Here is a 22526-nt window from a genome sequence, read left to right as displayed (position 1 = left end):
CACCACTGGGAGGTGGCCCTTGAAGTCAGTGGAAATGGAGATCTCCAGGTCCAAATTCTTGGACAGCCCCGCTACACTCTCGGAGTGGTTGGCATTAGGAAGGGCACCCAGCTGTAGAAACTCTGCCAGATCAGATTGGAGCCTAGTGCAGCCATCTGGCTCACCAGCCCTCAGTCAAAATCGTCCAACCCATGCCAGTATGGAAAGTGGATGTTAAATGATGATGATGAACCATTTACATTTTTACAATAGATATTTATAGGGAAGTCCCATATTGAATAATTCTAACTAATTGCATTGTAAACCACAGCAATTTTAGAACAGGACAACATTGCATAGTGCCAAAGATCCCGGCAATGACATCATGCTTCAGGACCAGCTTCTGCAACAGGCTGGGTTTCAAGGGCCCACAGCTTTTTAATATTCTCCCAAAGAGTCTGAGGAACTTGCACAAAGTAGATGTAGTGATTTTTAAATCAAAGCTGGACATCTTCCTGTCGAGAGTCTCAGATGAACCTACCTCACGGCAAGAGGTGCAAATGAGAGTAGCTATATCAAACTCCATTCTTCACCAAGTGCCACACATTAGAGGAAGTTCTTTGTAATAACATTCTAGTACAAAACGGCGGTGCATCAGCATGGCCGCAGCTCTGAGCTGAAACAAGAAAAAAAAAATTGGTACCAAACAGATAATCAACATATTTAACAATGAAGACATTGCATGCTTTCACTTGAAATGTGACTTATCCCCACATTTTGCCTATGAAATTTAATTTGTCACCCGTCATGCTACAAAGAAATTTTGCTGTTTTTCTCAACATAGGCGCAGGAGTGGCTGTGTGGAAAGTAGCTTGCTTATGAACCATAAGGTTCCGGGTTCAGCCCCATTGCATGACATCTTGGTCAAGTGTCTTCTACTATAGCCTTGGCTTGACCAAAGCCTTGTGAGCGGATTTTGTAGACGGAAACTGAAAGAAGCCCGTCATATATATATATATATGTGTGTTTGTGTTTGTCCCCCTAGCATTGCTTGACAACCGATGCTGGTGTGTTTATGTCCCTGTCACTTAGTGGTTCGGCAAAAGAGACCGATATCATAAGTACTGGGCTTACAAAAGAATAAGTCCTGGGGTTGATTTGCTCGATTAAAGGCAGTGCTCCAGTCAAATGACTGAAACAAGTAAAAGAGTATAGGCATAGGAGTGGCTGTGTGGTAAGTTTCTTGCTTCTGAACCATAAGGTTCCGGGTTCAGTCCCACTATGTGGCACCTTGGGCAAGTGTTTTCTACTATAGCCTCGGACCGACTGAAACCTTGTAAGTGGATTTGGTAGACAAAAACTGAAAGAAGCCCATCATATATATGTATATATGTGTGTGTGTAAGTTTGTATGTCTATATTTCTCCCCCCAACATCGCTTGACAATTGAAGCTGGTGCGTTTATGTCTCTGTAACTTAGCGGTTCGGCAAAAGTGACCGATAGAATAAGTATTGGGCTTACAAAGAATAAGTCCTGGTGTTTATTTGCTTGACTAAAGGTGGTGCTCCACCATGGCAACTGTCAAATGACTGAAACATGTAGAAGAGATAGGTTTCCCTATTTTCTTCCATATACAGTCAACTCTCGCTACTTTGCCACCCTGTGGGACTGAACCAGAGTGGCATAGTACCGAGGGTCTGTTATCTAAACACTACATAACCAAAAATTTACTGAACATACGAATAAAAATTCGTAGAGTAGGAAGTAAGGCCAATAAGAAGTTCAATGCAATGGTAAAAAGAAGACATCCATGTTTATTAAGTTCAAATTGCTTTTAGTTAATCCTGAAGCTCTCAAAAATTGTCGGCTGACTCATCTACTTTCGGCGGTTTTCATTCATTTCATTGTCTAGCCTATCATACGCCTGCATGACCCTGGGTTCTCCGCTGCTCTTCTGCTGCATAAACTTTCGGATAGTGCTCCATGCTCTCTGGGCATCTGCAAAACTGGCATAGTAGGGAGAGTTCACTGTATCCATATTTATTATTGAAATATCACTTCCAATGTCTAACTGAAGTTTAATATGTATTCCAATCATTTTTACGTGTACGAATTTTGTTTCTGTTCAGAGCCCTCTAGGATCTTTAATGGTTAATCTTCAGAATTTAGTTCTGCAGTGTGAATTTCTGTATATTCAGTGTTGTAAGGCCTTGTACCAAAAGAAGACACCTGAATATTTTAGGTGTAAATTCTTTGAGTTTAAAAATATTCACACATTCTGTTAATTGTTCCTGCGTATGTGATAAAATCACCATCCTCTTTTTTCATTATATTCCAAAACACCATCCAAGTGTTAGAGAAGTTTTATCACCGAATATTTTAGACAGTAATTCTATTGTTTCTTTAAAACAAATTTCATTGAGTTTTTTCGGGTAATATGAAATTAAAATAATGTTCATACTCAGATGGGGCTCATTTATGTCATAATAACCTTACTTTTTCTGTGTCTGACCATGTCTTACAATCATCCTTAAAAATTAGCTGCTGTAGTACAATGCAACAGTTATACCATCCTCTGGGTTATAACTGGATTCATCGAGTCCAAAACGTCGTCTGGCAAAAATGTACTTCCCTCATTTTTGGACTTCTTTGAATAAAGCTCCAACAATTGTTGTTGTTGCTGCCTTTGTCGTTGATTTTGCAACAGTTTTAAAGAAGCTAATTAGTCTTCCATGATTTAACAATTTTGTATCACAAAAATTTGTTAACTGACCTGCAAGAGCTTCGAAACCCTCATCGCCAGATGTTGTAACATAATTGTTCCGTACAATAAATAAGATAACCAGAAAATTCTAACAACAATCTAATGAACTAACAAATCTTTTAAGAACCAACATTCAATATTCCTTAGGAAGTAAACCAAGCGACACCTTCCGACTTCACTTGACTCTGAACCGCAAACCCACTCAGATCGTTACTATTTATACTTTACTCGAACCAATCTATCTCTCACAAGGGGACATGGTAACTCTCATCACAACAGGTGCCATTCTAACCAGATGCCCATCATAAATCCCTGCTTGGTGTCTGGTAAGAACCAGACCATGAAAACCTGCTCTACAGAATGATTTAGCAAAAAATAAGTATGATGATAATCCCTTGCATGGGTTGAGCGGGGATGTGCTTGAACCATAGGTAGAGTGGGGCATTAGGCTTTTGAAAAATATTTCCCACTCTACACCCAAAACTGTGACAAACAGCAATAAGCCTCCAGCTAGTGCCAGAATATGTGGGCAGTAGCACAAAGGGTGCAGATCCTGGGATCCCTGAGTGTGTCCAGCAGAGGATAACTGATCATGGCTGGGAACTGGAGTGTAATACATTTGTGTCAAAATAATATATCCTCAAGAAAACAGAGCAAATTAATATAATCAATATTGTTTGAATAAAAAACACAAATCGTAATTAGTGAGTTGATGCAAATGAGGAAAATGTGAAAAATGAATTTATTTTGTAAAAAGTAATACATTTGCTGTATTTTATTCAGCAGGACATCTGTTTTATCATTGATATTGTTATTGATCAATATGAATAAGTATATGTTTAGTTAAGGTAGATTATTGAGAGAATGATTTAGCACAGATTACACAGTCATAAGAATCTTACCCTGTATGAATATGTTTGTGTTTAGTTTATTATTTCTCTCTATGAAAGAATGACTTGTCACAGATGTCACAGTGATATGATTTCTCTCCTGTATGAATGTATTTGTGATGAGTTCAATATTGTTCCACAGAGAATGATTTACCTCAGGTATCACAGCAGTAGAGTTTCTCTCCTGTATGAATACGTTTATAAGTATATACAGCATATTCACAATAGAATGATTTGCTGCAGACATCACAGTCACATAGTTTCTCTCCAGTATGAGCAGACTTGTAATTAATTAAATATTTTCTTAAACGGAATAATTTACTGCAGATACCACAGTGCTATGGTGTGTCCCCTGTATTAATGCATTTGTGTCTATTTAAGTACCTTTTTTGAGAGAATGATTTACCACAGATATGGTTTCTCGTGTGTATGAACGTGTTTGTGATCAGTTAAATATTTTTTTAAACAGAATGACTTATCATAGATATCGCAAGAATATGGTCTCTCTGCTGCGTGAATGTATCTATGAGAGGTTAAACTGCTTCTAGAAGAAAATGATTTACACAGATATATCACAGGGATATGGATTGTCTCCTGCATGTGTGTATTTGTGATAAGCAAGGCGACTTTTTTCAGAGAATGCTACACCACAGATATCACAGTGATATGGTTTCTCTCCTTTATGAACTAATTTGTGATAAGTAAGGCCACTCCTATGAGAGAATGATTTTCCACATATATTGCAGTGATATGGTTTCTCTCCTGTATGAGTGTATTTGTGATAAGTAAGGCCTCTCCTTTGAGTGAATGATTTACCACAAATATCACAGGGATATAGCCTCTCATGAGCATGAGTGAGTTCGTGAGTAGTTAAATAACTTTTTGATGAAAAGGATTTATCACAAATATCACACTGATATGGTTTCTCATCTGTATGAACTGATTTGTGAGTAGTAAGGTTACATTTTTGAGAGAATGATTTACCACAAATATCGCAGTGATGTGGCTTCTCACGTGTATGTGTAAGTTTGTGAGTAGTTAAATGACTTTTTGATGAAAAAGATTTATCACAGATATCACACTGATATGGTTTCTCACCTGTATGAACTGATTTGTGATAAGTAAGGTGACCTTTTTGAGAGAATGATTTACCACAAATATCACATTTATATGGTTTCTTTCCTGTATGAGTGTATTTGTGATAAGTAAGGCCTATCCTTTGAGTGAATGATTTACCACAAATATCACAGGGATATGGCCTCTCATGAGCATGAGGGAGTTTGTGAGTAGTTAAATGACTTTTTGATGAAAAGGATTTATCACAGATATCACACTGATATGGTTTCTCATCTGTATGAACTGATTTGTGAGTAGTAAGGTTAGATTTTTGAGAGAATGATTTACCACAAATATCACATTGATATGGTTTCTCTCCAGTATGAGTGTATTTGTGATGAGTGAGGCTACATTTCTGAGTGAATGATTTACCACAAATATCACATCGATATGGTTTCTCTCCTGTATGAATGGATTTGTGAGTAGTTAAATAACTTTTTAATGAAAAGGATTTATCGCAGATATCACACTGATACGGTTTCTCACCTGTATGAATGTATTTGTGAGAATTAAGGCTACTTTTTTGAGAGAATGATTTACCACAAACATCACACTGATGTGGTTTCTCTCCTGTATGAATGTGTTTGTGAGAATCAAGGGAACTTCTATGAGAGAATGATTTACCGCAAATACGACATTGATATGGTTTCTCTCTTGTATGAATGTATTTGTGTTTAGTAAGGTTATATTTTTTAGAGAATGATTTACCACAGATATCACAGTGATGTGGTTTCTCTCCTGTATGAATGTGTTTGTGAGAATCAAGGGAACTTCTATGAGAGAATGATTTACCGCAAATACAACATTGATATGGTTTCTCTCCTGTATGAATGGATTTGTGTTTAGTAAGGTTATATTTTTTAGAGAATGATTTACCACAGATATCACAGTGATGTGGTTTCTCTCCAGTATGAGTGTAGTTGTGATGAGTAAGGTGACTTTTTTGAGAGAATGATTTACCACAAATATCACAGTAATATTTCCTTCCACCTGGATCAATACATTTGTGAACAGTGAGATTTCCCTTATTAGAAAAAGTCTTTTTACAGATATCACATTGGTCTGATAACTTTTCTCTTTCTTTTAACATCTCCAGACTATTCATTATTGTTCTATAGTATACAGACAGAAAATATATTTTCCCCTTCTTCTTTATATATATCTTCTACAACAAATCTGATCTTGAATATCTGAAAATGATACAAACACCTTTCCAGATTTTCTCACATTCAAACTGAGTGTGAAATACTTTTGTAAATATTCCTGGCAATGAGGAAAACAAATGTTGCTATTAATTCAGAAGAAATATTTCACCATTATTCACCATAGATATATTATATAAACAGAGTTATTATCTATTATTTATAACGGCTGACATTCGTTTTCAAAACATGATCAATATTCATGATGTATCTCACGTAAAACTCCTTTATACGAGTATCTGAAATGACACAGAAACAGTAGAAGATATAGGAAAGACTTAAAAAGCAAAGGTTTAACAATAAAAATTATAACTACATTTTCGACTCTCCCCAGAAACAACAGAATATGCTTCAATACACGAATCTTGCTAACCAAATCCAAAAACGAAATAGAATTAATATCTGTTTCTTTATTACCCACAAGGGGCGAAACACGGACGAGACAAACAAACGGATTAAGTTGATTACATTGACCCCAGTGCGTAACTGGTACTTAATTTATCGACTCCGAAGGGTGAAAGGCAAAGTCGACCTCGGCGGAATTTGAACCCAGAACGTAACGGCGGACGAAATTAATATCGATGTCAGACTAGCAACATTGAATACTTTCATTATTGTCTGGAGTTTCGAATTTTCCAGGTTCTTCTGCTTTCACTAAAAATAAAATATTCCTTAGGAAGTAAACCAAGCGACACCTTCCGACTTCACTTGACTCTGAACCGCAAACCCACTCAGATCGTTACTATTTATACTTTACTCGAACCAGTCTATCTCTCACAAGGGGACATGGTAACTCTCATCACAACAGGTGCCATTCTAACCAGATGCCCATCATAAATCCCTGCTTGGTGTCTGGTAAGAACAAGACCATAAAAACCTGCTCTACAGAATGATTTAGCAAAAAATAAGTATGATGATAATCCCTTGCATGGGTTGAGCGGGGATGTGCTTGAACCATAGGTAGAGTGGGGCATTAGGCTTTTGAAAAATATTTCCCACTCGACACCCAAAACTGTGACAAACAGCAATAAGCCTCCAGCTAGTGCCAGAATATGTAGGCAGTAGCACAAAGGGTGCAGATCCTGGGATCCCTGAGTGTGTCCAGCAGAGGATAACTGATCATGGCTTGGAACTGGAGTGTAATACATTTGTGTCAAAATAATATATCCTCAAGAAAACAGAGCAAATTAATATAATCAATATTGTTTGAATAAAAAACACAAATCGTAATTAGTGAGTTGATGCAAATGAGGAAAATGTGAAAAATGAATTTATTTTGTAAAAAGTAATACATTTGCTGTATTTTATTCAGCAGGACATCTGTTTTATCATTGATATTTTTATTGATCAATATGAATAAGTATATGTTTAGTTAAGGTAGATTATTGAGAGAATGATTTAGCACAGATTACACAGTCATCAGAATCTTACCCTGTATGAATATGTTTGTGTTTAGTTTATTATTTCTCTCTATGAAAGAATGACTTGTCCCAGATGTCACAGTGATATGATTTCTCTCCTGTATGAATGTATTTGTGATGAGTTCAATATCGTTCCACAGAGAATGATTTACCTCAGGTATCACAGCAATAGAGTTTCTCTCCTGTATGAATACGTTTATAAGTATATACAGCATATTCCTGAGAGAATGATTTGCTGCAGACATCACAGTCACATAGTTTCTCTCCAGTATGAGCAGACTTGTAATTAATTAAATATTTTCTTAAACGGAATGATTTACCTGCAGATACTACAGTGCTATGGTTTGTCCCCTGTATTAATGCATTTGTGTCCATTTAAGTACCTTTTTTGAGAGAATGATTTACCACAGATATCGCACTGATATGGTCTCTCGTGAGCATGAGTGAGTTTGTGAGTAGTTAAATAACTTTTTAATGAAAAGGATTTATCACAGATATCACACTGATATGGTTTCTCACCTGTATGAACGGAATTGTGATATGTAAGGTGACCTTTTTGAGAGAATGATTTACCACAAATATCACATTTATATGGTTTCTCTCCTGTACGAGTGTATTTGTGATAAGTAAGGCCTCCCCTTTGAGAGAATGATTTACCACAAATATCACAGGGATATGGCCTCTTATGAGCATGAGTGAGTTCGTGAGTAGTTAAATGACTTTTTGATGAAAAGGATTCATCACAGTGATATGATTTCTCTCCTGTATGAATGGGTTTATGAGAATTTAAAGTGCTCAAGTAAGAGAATGATTTATCACAGATATCACAGTGATATCGTTTCTCTCCTGTATGAATGTATTTGTGTCTACTAAGGTGACTTTTTTCAGAAAATGATTTACCACAGATATCACACTGATATGGTTTCTCTCCAGTATGAACGGAATTGTAAGAAGTAAGGTGACTTCTGTGAGAGAATGATTTACCACAAACATCACACTGATATGGTTTCTCACCTGTATCCATTTTACATGTTTCAGGCATTTGACAGTGGCCATGCTGGAGCACCACCTTTAGTTGAGCAAATAGACCCAGGACTTATTCTATCAGTTACTTTTGCTGAACCGCTAAGTTATGGTGGACGTGAACACACTAGCATCGATTGTCAAGCCATGTTTGGGGGACAAACATATACACACACACACATATATACAATGGACTTCTTTCAGTTTCTGTCTACCAAATCCACTCACAAGGCTTTGGTCGGCCCAAGGCTATATTAGAAGACACTTGTCCAAAGTGCCACACAGTGAGACTGAACCTGGGACCATGTGGTTGGTAAGCAAGCTACTTACCACACAGCCACTCCTACGCCTATTTGTACACATTACACAAGATATTGTTTGCTTATTTCTCTGTTGTCTGTATTAAAGAAATATTTTCAAATTATTTCACTTTAATAGAATTTATTATTTCTTTAGCTTGTATTAAATAATTTTGACTTCATAACTCATTAAAATAATTGCATTATCTTTTTAACTTATCTCTCTGCTTTTATATATTATGTTGGGTGTGTAGGCATGTATAAATATATATATAGAGAGAGATTTTAAAAGTGTCCCATATATATGATTTTCTAATCTGGCAACCCTATCCAAACGTGTCCCTTATGAGCCTATACAATTGATGATACAGCATAGAATTCACACTTGATCAATGTATGATAAAAGTTACACATTTCTCCAAACTGATCTACAATAAATGTTCGTTTTGAAGTTATATAATTTGTTGATATTATTTAATATACAAAATACTTGGTGTTAGATGCTAAGATACAGTGATGAGAGATAAACGAAGGGATAAGTTCGTTCATTAAATGCTAACGATGGTGGTTATCTAGTGAATATGCGATGGAGCCATTGAGTAGATGGTAACCATGTGAGAGAAGGAGTGTGAAGGAAATATATTTCCCAGTCACTGATGAAATGTTAAAATAAGACAATGGTAGGAAATTCTCAAGAGAGCTGAACAGCGGAAGGTCTTTGGAGAGGAAACCCTACTCAGGCAAGATCCAGAGGTAATGCGTTGACATATAAGGTTAATTGAAGGAAAAGCTTGTAACATCAGATGAACATATTTTGCAACCACGTCTCAAAGCAAATAAGGCAAACACATGCACTTGCGGGTGTGTATGTGCGTGACCTGAGTCAATGCATGTCTAGGAGTCAGGAGTCAATGCAAGGGTGGCACAAAATTAGAATGTTCTGCTTTATATTAGGGATAAACCAGAAGTCCCTGACTGCTATGTCATCTGGAAGTTTATAGGAAGCTTCTAAAATATTCAAGAAGGTCGAGGGAGATTACTCTTGTTAAATCCCATTTTCATTTTGCTTTCCTGTCTGACCACCAGGGGTCACTCAGGTTTTAGTTATACAAGGCGGTGAGCTGGCAGAAATGTTAGCATGCTGGGCGAAGTGCGTAGCCGTATTTCATCTGCCGTAATCTTCTGAGTTCAAATTCCGCCGAGGTCGACTTTGCCTTTCATCCTTTCGGAGTTGATTAAATAAGTACCAGTTACGCACTTGGTCGATGTAATCGACTTAATCTGTGTGTCTGTCCTTGTTTGCCCCTCTGTGTTTAGCCCCTTGTGGGTAGTAAAGAAATACATATTTCGTCTGCCATTACGTTCTGAGTTCAAATTCCGCCGAGGTCGACTTTGCCTTTCATCCTTTCGGGGTTGAAAGTTACGCACTGGGGGCGATATAACGGACTTAACCCGTGTGTCTGTCCTTGTTTGTCCTCTCTGTGTTTAGCCCCTTGTGGGTAATAAAGAAATAAGGGATCTTTTCCTTTTGATAGACAGAATTCAACCCAATTTCTAGTTAACTAAACAACTTGAAACTTCATATACTGGTAGAATGTGTCAAAAGAAAACATTATTTTCACTTGGGTTTTTTGATAAATTTGTAATTTGAATTCTGTCTATCAAAAGGAAAAGATCCAAAACATTTAGTAAAAAATGGATTAAAAGAGAGAAAGAGACCTTTGACTGAGAAAAACAATAGAGAGATGGAATAAGAAAGACATACAGGGAGAGAGAGAGAGATGGACTGAGTGAGAGAAGGGAACGAATGTGACAAAAACAAACATTGTGTGTGCACTGTCTACGTAAACAGTAACAGGAAGTTGTCTGAGTTTTTAGACGCAGCAAATGATTTGAGCTCAAATACTGGCGATTCATTGGTTAAAATTCAAAGAATTAAACTACGTTAAACTTACCAATTACAAATTCATCACAAAACCCAAGTGAAAATAATGTTTTATTTTGACACATTCTACCAGTATACGAAGTTTCAAGTTGTTTAGTTAACTAGAAATTGGGTTTAATTCTGTCTATCAAAAGGAAAAGATTCGAAATAAGTTATACAAGATTCCCTTGATTGTGTCGAGAATTACAAAAATTTGAGTGGGCCTCTGAGCAGGTATTGCCCTGATTTAGGCAAAATCTGATGCAGATTCTCTGCTCAACTTTCTATCATGCTCATTGTGACAATCACACGCTACACACCTTCCTTCCAAGCATTGCTGCAAACAGCAGAAGGGAGCTACAATGTTAACACTTAGTCTGAATGCACAGCAGAGTTTAGAGTCAATCTTTCCCAAGTGGCTTCACTCTGTGTATCTTAGCTTCGTTGCTATAGCAACAGTCCGCATGTATGTACGTATATATGTATGCCATTGTTCAGTTTTATTTCAAAATTACTTGCCAAAGAGAAAGAGCCAATTTCTAACCTAAATCCAAGGATCCTTCATTGGAATTTCACCATCAACAACAGAGTATGTAGGTCTTTTCGGTTTGAACGGTAGTTTTTAACATAATTTCTAGGTAACTAAACACTTTTAAACTTCGTATACTGGTAGAATGTGTTTATAAAACATCTTTTTCTCTTGGCTTTATTGAGAAGATTCTACGGTTTGTAAGATATTTGTTTTTTTTTCCTTCAATTTCTGCTATTTCAACCAATCAATGACGTCTATTGAGGTGAAAACATTCTGTGCCGTTTGAATATGTCCCTCGTTTAAGAAACAGATTGGGTGTATTTACATTTCTGAAGAAAAAAAAGATACCCTTCCCCCCACCCCTAACCCTAAAAGAGATTGAAATGCAATAGATTGATACTAGGGTCATAATAATGGGTGACAATTTCATATGACACCGTTAGAAAAACTGCCGTTCAAACCGAAAAGAACCAATACATTTCTAAATATCTCATAGAGATTTATGCAGTAGTGGTACGATAAAGATACCCTTCCCCCACCCCTAAACCTAAAATAGATTGAAATGCAAAGATCGATACTAGGGTTATAATTATGGGTGACATTTTCATTTGACACCGCGAGAAAAAAATCCCATTTCCTATAGCGGTGTCGTATGAAACTGTCACCCACAATTATAACCCTAGTATCAATCTTTGCATTTCAATCTATTTTAGGGTTAGGTTTAGAGTTATGGTTAGGGGTGGGGGAAGGGTATCTTTTTTTCTTCGCAAATGTAAATAAACCCACTCTGTTTCTTAAACAAGGGACATATTCATACAGCACGGTATGTTTTGACTCCAGATGGACGTATTTGATTGGTTAGAATTGCCGAAATGCTCGATTTTAAAGTTGAAATATGTTACAAACTATAGAAGTTTCTCAATAAAGCCAAGAAAAAATGATGTTTTATAAACACATTCTACCAGTATACGAAGTTTAAAAGTGTTTAGTTAACTATAAATTGTGTTGACATATGCCGTTCAAAAGGAAAATATCAGTGCAAACTTGTACGAAGTACAGACGTCTGCGTGTTAATATACATCTCAGGAAAAACAGCCTTCTCATATTCAATAAGCTTGGTGGCACCCTGGTAGTACATATCATTGTGGAAAACGTAAAACCACCTATAATTGTTATATATATATTAATTACCAGAGTGACCCACGACTCGACTGGTTATTGACGCCGGTTACTATTTAAGAAAAGTGGTCCCACTGCGCACTATCGCTCGCTAGTTGTGACTAGTCGATCCCTCGACTACCTAGCGCGAGTGCACGTATGTAAATTAATAGATGCACGCATGCGCAAAACATGTACTGTAAATCCTCGAGTATAATCCGCATTTTACCCAAAAAAATTTAAAGGTCAAAATCCCAGGTGCGGATTATATACAAGGTTAAAAATGAAAATTATTTTCTAAACAATGTCCGAGTCTCTCTTTGCTGTCCGGCAATGTTTATTCAGACACATTTTGTGATGTCCGGCATGAAAATACCTTGAGCTAAGCCTGAAAGTAATGAAGTCATAAAAGAATCATCCATAACTTGCAGTAAGCAACATTTATTAAACGTTATTACTGTTATTTCTTTATTTTCTGCAAACAAAATACACAAAAAAGCTACACGTTTGCATTATGTTATATATACAATAATAATAAAGGACGTTATATAGACCTCCTCGACTCAGGTTAGAGAAGGGGTGCATATTATATACAAGATTTAGGTTTTTCAGAGGTACAGCCCCCTAAAAATTCCCCTGCGTATTATACTCAAGGGCGGACTACACTCGAAGATTTATGGTATGTATTTAAAGGCTGCATATCAAATAATTTTTTTTTTTAAACAAGGTAAATAATTTTTTCACACAAAGTAAATAATTATCAACTAATTAGGGAGAGAGTCAGTTTAGATGAGATGCAGTTTGGGTTCATGCCAGGGAAAAGCACCACTGATGCTATATATTTCTGGTAAGACAGATGCAGGAGAAATACCTGATCTTTTTCTTTTGAACGGCAGTTTTCAACACAATTTCTAGTTAATTAAACACTTTTAAACTTTGTATACTGGTAGAATGTGTGAAAAGAAAACGTTTCTTTCTCTTGGCTTTCTTGAGACAATTGTAATTTGTAAGTTTAATGTAGTTTAATTTTTCGAATTTTAACCAATCCTATGACCTCTATTGAGCTAAAATCATTTGCTGTGTCTAAAACTGAGACTAACCCTAACCCTAAATTTTAGCCTTTCGTTTTTATTTTTTTTCTCAATTGTTAAATTAATTTATGGATAACAATTAAGAAAAAAAAACGAAAGGCTAAAACAAAAGCAAAAACTCAACAAAAACAAAACCAATAATTTTAGACACACGCGTAACAATTAAGAAAAAAAAAAAACGAAAGGCTAAAATTTAGGGTTAGGGTTAGTGACAGGATGTTGCCTCAGTTTTAGACGCAGCAAATAATTTTAGCTCAATAGAGGGTATAGGATTGGTTAAAGTTTGAAAAATTAAACTACGTTAAACTTACAAATTACAATTTTCTCAAGAAAGCCAAGAGAAAAAAATGTTTTATTTTGATACATTCTACCAGTATACGAAGTTTAAAAGTGTTTAGTTAACTAGAAATTTTGTTGAAAACTGCCGTTCAAGAGGAAAAGATCCGGCTTAGAGTGATTTACTGCAGATATTACAGTTCTATGGTTTCTCTCCTGTATGAATGTTTTTATGAGAGGTTAAAGAACGCAAGCAAGACAGTGGTATACCACAAATATCACACTCATAGTTTCTCTCCAGTATGAATGGATTTGTGATGAGTAAGGCTACGCTTATGGAAGAACGATTTACCACAAATATCACATTGATATGGTTTCTCTCCTGTATGAATGGGTTTGTGAGAATGAAGGTAACGTCTTTGAGAGAATGACATTCCACAGACATCACATTGATGAGGTTTCTCTCCTGTATGAATATATTTATGAGAATCAAGGTTACCTTTTTGAGAGAATGATTTTCCACAAATATCACACTGATATGGTTTCTCACCTGTATGAATGTATTTATGAGAATCAAGGCTACTTTTTTGAGAGAATGACATTCCACAGACATCACATTGATGAGGTTTCTCTCCTGTATGAATGTATTTGTGAGTGGTAAGGCTACTTTTCTGAGAGAATGATTTACCACAGATATCACACTGATTTGGTTTCTCTCCAGTATGAACAGATTTGTGATAAGAAAGGCCAGTCCTTTGAGAGAATGATTTACCACAAATATCACAGTTATAAGGTTTCACTCCTGTATGAATGGATATGTGAGAAGTAAGGATGTGCTTATGGGAGAATGATTTACCACAAATATCACAGTGATATTGTTTCTCACCTCTGTGAATGTATTTGTGAGAAGAAAGGTGACATTTATCAGAGAATGAATTTCCACAGATATCACATTGATATGGTTTCTCTCCTGTATGAATATGTTTGTGAGAATCAAGGTAACGTCTTTGAGAGAATGACATTCCACAGACATCACATTGATGAGGTTTCTCTCCTGTATGAATATATTTATGAGAATCAAGGTTACTTTTTTGAGAGAATGATTTTCCACAAATATCACACTGATATGGTTTCTCACCTGTATGAATGTATTTATGAGAATCAAGGCTACTTTTTTGAGAGAATGACATTCCACAGACATCACATTGATGAGGTTTCTCTCCTGTATGAATGTATTTGTGAGTGGTAAGGCTACTTTTCTGAGAGAATGATTTACCACAAATATCACACTGATTTGGTTTCTCTCCAGTATGAACAGATTTGTGATAAGAAAGGCCAGTCCTTTGAGAGAATGATTTACCACAAATATCACAGTGATAAGGTTTCACTCCGGTATGAATGGATATGTGAGAAGTAAGGATGTGCTTATGGGAGAATGATTTACCACAAATATCACATTGATATGGTTTCTCACCTGTATGAATGTATTTGTGAGAAGAAAGGTGACATTTATCAGAGAATGAATTTCCACAGATATCACATTGATATGGTTTCTCACCTGTGTGAATGGATTTGTGTCTAGTAAGGTGAATTTTCTGAGAGAATGATTTACAACAAATATCACATTCATATGGTTTCTCTCCTGTATGAATGGATTTGTGAGAGGTAAGGTTACTTTTCTGAGAGAATGATTTACCACAGACATCACAGTCATATGGCTTCCTACCTGCATGAATGAATTTGTGAACAGTGAGATTTCCCTGATTAGAAAAAGTCATTTTACAGATATCACATTGGTGTGATAATTTTTCTCTTTCTTTTGTCATCTCTTGAGGATTCATTATTGTTCTATAGTATACACACACAAAATATAATTTTGCTTCCTTTTTTATATGTTTCTATTGCTGTTATTTCCAGCAGTTCCGATCTTCATCAATACCTGAAGATGATACAAACACCTTTGCAGATATCTCCACTCCAAACATAATGTGAAATACTTTAGCAAATATTCCAGGCAATGATGGAAACAAATGTTGCCATTAATTCAGAAGAAATATTTCACAGTTTTCCACCATAGACAAATCATATAAACAGAGTTATGTCAAATATTTATAACATCTTCCATTAGATGATCAATATTCATGAAGTATCACTAACATTTCACCTCCTGAAATGACACAGAAACAGAAGAAGATATAGGAAAAACTTAAAAAGCAGAGATTCAACTATAAAAAAAAATATAACTACATCTTCATAATGATAAACTGTGGATAAAATCCTTTAATTTGTCTTTGAAATTTATTTATGGTAATTTATAATATGGTAACCCTTTTGTTACCATATTTCTGCTGAGATTCAGTGTGTTTCTTTCAATTATTTTAAATATAATAAAGAATTTAGTAAACTAACTTAGTTATCATTCAACTAGTGTTGGGAACATAAATTGTAACTAAGGTTTGGTGGAAGATTTTAATTCAAAACTTATGAAAACAAGACATTTTACCACAGAGCCAGAGCCCGTTTTGGCCGGGTTAGTAACAAGAGGGTGTGGTCTTTGAAATTTATTTTGTTATTAAAATTATATGATACAACCTTGTGTAATGACTACATATACACGGACTTCAGTTCATCTTCCTTCAGATATTATGTAAAACATTATCCCTTTAGAATGGTTGTATACTGTCAATCTAACAAGAACGTGACAGTAGGGGGTACACCACCGTTGTATAGCCCTAGGAGGCATCGAACGCCTCCTGACAGCTTCGACACATTTTTTCCGTGTCCTTATATACATATACGAAGTCCAGACAAACACCCCCAACCGCCGGAACTGCATCTAGGGACACCGTGTTTCAAGATCATTGCCTAGAGTAGCAGACACCGGTTGGCTGGTGATATTTGTCTGGACTTCGTATCTGTATATATATAAACTCAGATGCAGTTCCGGCGGTTGGGGGTGTTTGTCTGGACTTCGTATATGTATATAAGGAAACGGAAAAAATGTGTCGAAGCTGTCAGGAGGCGTTCGATGCCTCCTAGGGCTATACAACGGTGGTTTACCCCCTACTGTCACGTTCTTGTTAGATTGACAGTATACAACCATTCTATCGCCCCACCACTGTACATCTCTCTATGAGAGATTTAGAAATTCAATATTTCTTATTATCCCTTTAGTGTTCAGATTATTCTGTTAAATGTAATTCTTTTTCACTCAAATTGTTTTGAATTAATCATGCAATATCTTATGGCTTTGAGGTTTCAATGATGTGATTGTTTATTTCTAGAATGTCAATGTAGGTTAGGTGTGAGGGCCCAGATACCGCCAGTTTGAATATAAAACATGCAGAATATCTGGGCCTGATATGGCCAGTTTAAACAATAAAGGGTTCAACTATAGGATATTGGACAATAATATGATGAGTGACTAATGTTTAACCCTAGGTTATCCCTGACTGAGCAGATCTATTATTAATGAAATTAGGTAATGTTCATGATTGTTACAACTTCTGTAACAGATCAAACATAAACATAAACTACAATTTAGTGAACCAACCCATCATGACTTTTCCTCTCGTAACTTTATTAATAATAAAAACAAACTGCACTCACATATGTTGAAGGTGTGGTCACTAATTTAGAGAAAGTGTTCTGTGAATTGACGTATGAAGAGTAGAGACAGGACAGAATGGCGATCCTTCGGTATAGGTACACACGTGTCTTTGTTTACATTTCTAAAGATAACAGAACCCCCCCCCCATATAAAAAAAACACCTTTTTGAAATGTATCCAGTACTTCCGGAAGTACACCGGTACTTATACCGTAAGATCGCCTTTCTTTTTAAAACAAAGTAAATAAAACACAAAAGCATAGGTACTACTAGCGAAGACTGGACCCGGTACGCGCTAGCTAGTCGTAAGTAGTCGATCCTACAACGAAAATTTTAGGAAAAAAGTAAATAAGTAAGAAATAAGAAATAACTGCAAAATTTTACCGATGAGTGTGTTAAATTATAAGGCACAAAAAGAAAATGACTCTCCCCAGACACAACAGAATATGCTTCAATACACGAATTCATATAAAGAACCTTGCAAACCAAATAGAATTAATACCTGTTTCTTTATTACCCACAAGGGGCGAAACACGGACGAAACAAACAAGAACAGACAAACGGATTAAGTCGATCACATTGACCCAGTGCGTAACTGGTACTTAATTTATCGACCCCGAAAGGATGAAAGGCAAAGTCGACCTCGGCGGAATTTGAACCCAGAACGTAACGGCGGACGAAATTAATATCGATGTCAGACTAGCAACATTGAATACTTTCATTATTGTCTGGAGTTTCGAATTTTCCAGGTTCTTCTGCTTTCAATAAAAATAAAATATGTACGATATCTTACCTGTTATGATAAATAAATCAGTGCTAAAAGTCAATTAACGCAAACCACACCAAAAAAGCCATTCAGCGGGAAACGTAATTTAAAGAAAGCTCAAAAAATAGACATGGAATGTCGACGAAACAACTGAACATCCGGATGTTGTATATATCGTAACATATACAACGAAGTTACAGGAATGTAAACAAAGTAACAATGGTTCTCGAATACAGGTAGAAATAACACACACGAGTCTTCCAGTTTTCCCTCCGTCCCTCTTTGATAAGTCCTGTTGGTTTCTTTCCGTCCCTGTAATTTAAGGGTTCGGTAACAGGATAGTGGAAAAGTACCAATAGATATGAAAATAAGCAGTCAGTTTTGTATGTTTTGTCATCATTTGGATTTTTCCTCATAACTCACATTTTTGAAAAGTAATTATACCAATAAAAAACATTGAGAATTTACCAACTTAGTTTTAGCATCCGATAAATTTATAGTATTACGATATATACAACATCCGGATATCAGTTCGTTTCGTCTACATTCCATGTCTATTTTTTGAGCTTTCTTTAAATTACGTTTCCCGCTGAATGGCTTTTTTGGTGTGGTTTGCGTTAATTGACTTTTAGCACTGATTTATTTATCATAACAGGTAAGATATCGTACATATTTTATTTTTAGTGAAAGCAGAAGAACCTGGAAAATTCGAAACTCCAGACAATAATGAAAGTATTCAATGTTGCTAGTCTGACATCGATATTAATTTCGTCCGCCGTTACGTTCTGAGTTCAAATTCCGCCAAGGTCGACTTTGCCTTTCATCCTTTCGGGGTCGATAAATTAAGTACCAGTTACGCACTGGGGTCAATGTGATCGACTTAATCCGTTTGTCTGTCCTTGTTTGTCCCGTCCGTGTTTCGCCCCTTGTGGGTAATAAAGAAACAGATATTAATTCTATTTCGTTTTTTGATTTGGTTTGCAAGGTTCTTTATATGAATTCGTGTATTGAAGCATATTCTGTTGCGTCTGGGGAGAGTCATTTTCTTTTTGTGCCTTATAATTTAACACACTCATCGGTAAAATTTTGCAGTTATTTCTTATTTCTTACTTATTTCCTTTTTTCCTAAAATTTTCTTTGCGTCTTGCAACCTTTTCAATAGTTTTGACTCTGTCCGTTATTTACACTGCTTTTCCTTTTGTTTGTTTGGGTGCATTGAAACTAAACTAGAGAAAGTATTAGATTTATGACTCAGGTCATAATAGACGAAAGTAATGTCTTGTGTCATGAGTATCATTTTAAAGTGTAATTTATTCGGGCAACAGTTTATCATTATGAAAATGTAGTTATAATTTTTATTGTTAAACCTTTGCTTTTTAAGTCTTTCCTATATCTTCTACTGTTTCTGTGTCATTTCAGATACTCGTATAAAGGAGTTTTACGTGAGATACATCATGAATATTGATCATGTTTTGAAAACGAATGTCAGCCGTTATAAATAATAGATAATAATTCTGTTTGTATAATATATCTATGGTGAATAACGGTGAAATATTTCTTCTGAATTAATAGCAACATTTGTTTCCTCATTGCCAGGAATATTTACAAAAGTATTTTGCATTGTGTTTGAATGTGAGAAAATCTGGAAAGGTGTTTGTATCATTTTCAGATATTTAAGATCAGATTTGCTGTAGAAGATATATATAAAGAAGAAGGGAGAAATATATTTTCTGTCTGTATACTACAGAACAATAATGAATGATCTGGAAATGTTAAAAGAAAGAGAAAAGTTATCAGACCAATGTGATATCTGTAAAAAGACTTTTTCTAATAAGGGAAATCTCACTCTTCACAAATGTATTGATCCAGGTGGAAAGAAATATTACTGTGATATCTGTGGTAAATCATTCTCTCATAGAAGTTCCCTTGATTCTCACAAACACATTCATACAGATGGGAAACCGTATCAGTGTGATATCTGTGATAAATCCTTTTCATTAAAAAGTGATTTAACTACTCACAAATCCATTCATACAGGAGAGAAACCATATCGATGTGATATTTGTGGTAAATCATTCACTCAGAAATGTAGCCTCACTCATCACAAATACACTCATACTGGAGAGAAACCATATAAATGTGATATTTGTGGTAAATCATTCACTCAAAGGATAGGCCTTACTTATCACAAATACACTCATACAGGAGAGAAACCATATAAATGTGATATTTGTGGTAAATCATTCTCTCAAAAAGGTCACCTTACTAATCACAAATCAGTTCATACGGGTGAGAAACCATATCAGTGTGATATCTGTGATAAATCTTTTTCATCAAAATGTCATTTAACTACTCACAAACTTACACATACACGTGAGAAGCCACATCACTGCGATATTTGTGGTAAATCATTCTCTCAAAAAGGTCACCTTACTAATCACAAATCAGTTCATACAGGTGAGAAACCATATCAGTGTGATATCTGTGATAAATCTTTTTCATCAAAAAGTCATTTAACTACTCACAAACTTACACATACACGTGAGAAGCCACATCACTGCGATATTTGTGGTAAATCATTCTCTCAAAAATGTAACCTTACTACTCACAAATCAGTTCATGCAGATGAGAAACCACATCAGTGTGATATCTGTGATAAATCTTTTTCGTCAAAAAGTCATTTAACTACTCACGAACTCACTCATGCTCGTGAGAGGCCATATCCCTGTGATATTTGTGGTAAATCATTCACTCAAAGGAGAGGCCTTACTTATCACAAATACACTCATACAGGAGAGAAACCATATAAATGTGATATTTGTGGTAAATCATTCTCTCAAAAAGGTCACCTTACTTATCACAAATCAGTTCATACGGGTGAGAAACCATATCAGTGTGATATCTGTGATAAATCCTTTTCATTAAAAAGTTATTTAACTACTCACAAACTCATTCATACTAATGAGGCCATATCCCTGTGATATTTGCGGTAAATCATTCACTCAGAAATGCAGCCTCACTTCTCATATACCTATTCATACTGGAGAGAAACCATATCACTGCAATATATGTGGAAAATCATTCTCTCATAGGAGTGGCCTTACTTATCACAAATCAGTTCATAAAGGAGAGAAGCCATATCACTGTGATATCTGTGGTGTAGCATTCTCTGAAAAAAGTCGCCTTGCTTATCACAAATACACACATACAGGAGACAATCCATATCCCTGTGATATATCTGTGTAAATCATTTCCTTCTAGAAGCAGTTTAACCTCTCATTGATACATTCACACAGCAGAGAGACCATATTCTTGCGATATCTGTGATAAGTCATTCTGTTTAAAAAAATATTTAACTGATCACAAACACGTTCATACACACGAGAAACCATATCTGTGGTAAATCATTCTCTCAAAAAAGGTACTTAAATGGACACAAATGCATTAATACAGGGGACAAACCATAGCACTGTAGTATCTGCAGTAAATCATTCCGTTTAAGAAAATGTTTAATTAATTACAAGTCTGCTCACACTGGAGAGAAACTATGTGACTGTGATGTCTGCAGCAAATCATTCTCTCAGGAATATGCTGTATATACTTATAAACGTATTCATACAGGAGAGAAACTCTATTGCTGTGATATCTGAGATAAATCATTCTCTGTGGAACAATATTGAACTCATCACAAATCCATTCATACAGGAGAGAAATCGTATCACTGTGACATCTGTGACAAGTCATTCCTTCATAGAGAGAAATAATAAACTAAACACAAACATATTCATACAGGAGAAGATTCTGATGACTGTGTAATCTGTGCTAAATCATTCTCTCAAACTAAACATATACTTATTCATATTGATCAATAACAATATCAATGATAAAACAGATGTCCTGCTGAATAAAATACAGCAAATGTATTACTTTTTACAAAATAAATTCATTTTTCACATTTTCCTCATTTGCATCAACTCACTAATTACGATTTGTGTTTTTTATTCAAACAATATTGATTATATTAATTTGCTCTGTTTTCTTGTGGATATATTATTTTGACACAAATGTATTACACTCCAGTTCCCAGCCATGATCAGTTATCCTCTGCTGGACACACTCAGGGATCCCAGGATCTGCACCCTTTGTGCTACTGCCCACATATTCTGGCACTAGCTGGAGGCTTATTGCTGTTTGTCACAGTTTTGGGTGTAGAGTGGGAAATATTTTTCAAGAGCCTAATGCCCCACTCTACCTATGGTTCAAACACATCCCTGCTCAACCCCTGCAACGGATGATACTTATTTTTTGCTAAATCATTCTGTAGAGCAGGTTTTCATGGTCTTGTTCTTACCAGACACCAAGCAGGGATTTATGATGGGCATCTGGTTAGAATGGCACCTGTTGTGATGAGAGTTACCATGTCCCCTTGGGAGAGATAGACTGGTCCGAGTAAAGTATAAATAGTAACGATCTGAGT

General features: G+C 35.7%; 3 protein-coding genes across 3 annotated transcripts in view; 1 reads left to right on the top strand and 2 right to left on the bottom strand.

The window, feature by feature from the left end:
• LOC118768137 (zinc finger protein 708-like) overlaps window positions 1–22526 on the bottom strand; it is a 141347-nt gene that overhangs the window by 64876 nt on the left and 53945 nt on the right. The window lies entirely within an intron of this gene.
• LOC115225239 (gastrula zinc finger protein XlCGF8.2DB-like) lies at window positions 3789–18155 on the bottom strand. The gene is made up of 6 exons (XM_036513899.1): window positions 18077–18155; window positions 14814–15842; window positions 14448–14561; window positions 8030–8134; window positions 6126–6190; window positions 3789–3914 (listed from the first exon to the last, which is right to left on the bottom strand). Exons 2-6 carry the CDS (start codon window positions 15514–15516, stop codon window positions 3789–3791), a joined length of 1113 nt encoding a protein of 370 aa, XP_036369792.1. The 5' UTR covers window positions 15517–15842; window positions 18077–18155.
• Window positions 20278–22526, top strand: part of LOC118768093 (zinc finger protein 681-like) — a gene marked incomplete at its 5' end in the record, with an annotated part of 32881 nt that continues 30632 nt past the window's right edge. The window contains 2 exons of the mRNA XM_036513898.1: window positions 20278–20305; window positions 20894–21014. Coding sequence (XP_036369791.1) covers window positions 20278–20305; window positions 20894–21014 — 149 coding nt within the window. The remainder of the gene's footprint in view (window positions 20306–20893; window positions 21015–22526) is intronic.

The sequence above is a fragment of the Octopus sinensis genome, linkage group LG27 (genome assembly GCF_006345805.1).
Source record: "Octopus sinensis linkage group LG27, ASM634580v1, whole genome shotgun sequence".
In the NCBI taxonomy this organism is placed as follows: Eukaryota; Metazoa; Mollusca; class Cephalopoda; order Octopoda; family Octopodidae; genus Octopus; species Octopus sinensis.
The sequence above is the reverse complement of the archived record's forward strand: the minus strand, read 5'-3'. Positions and strand labels throughout refer to the sequence as shown.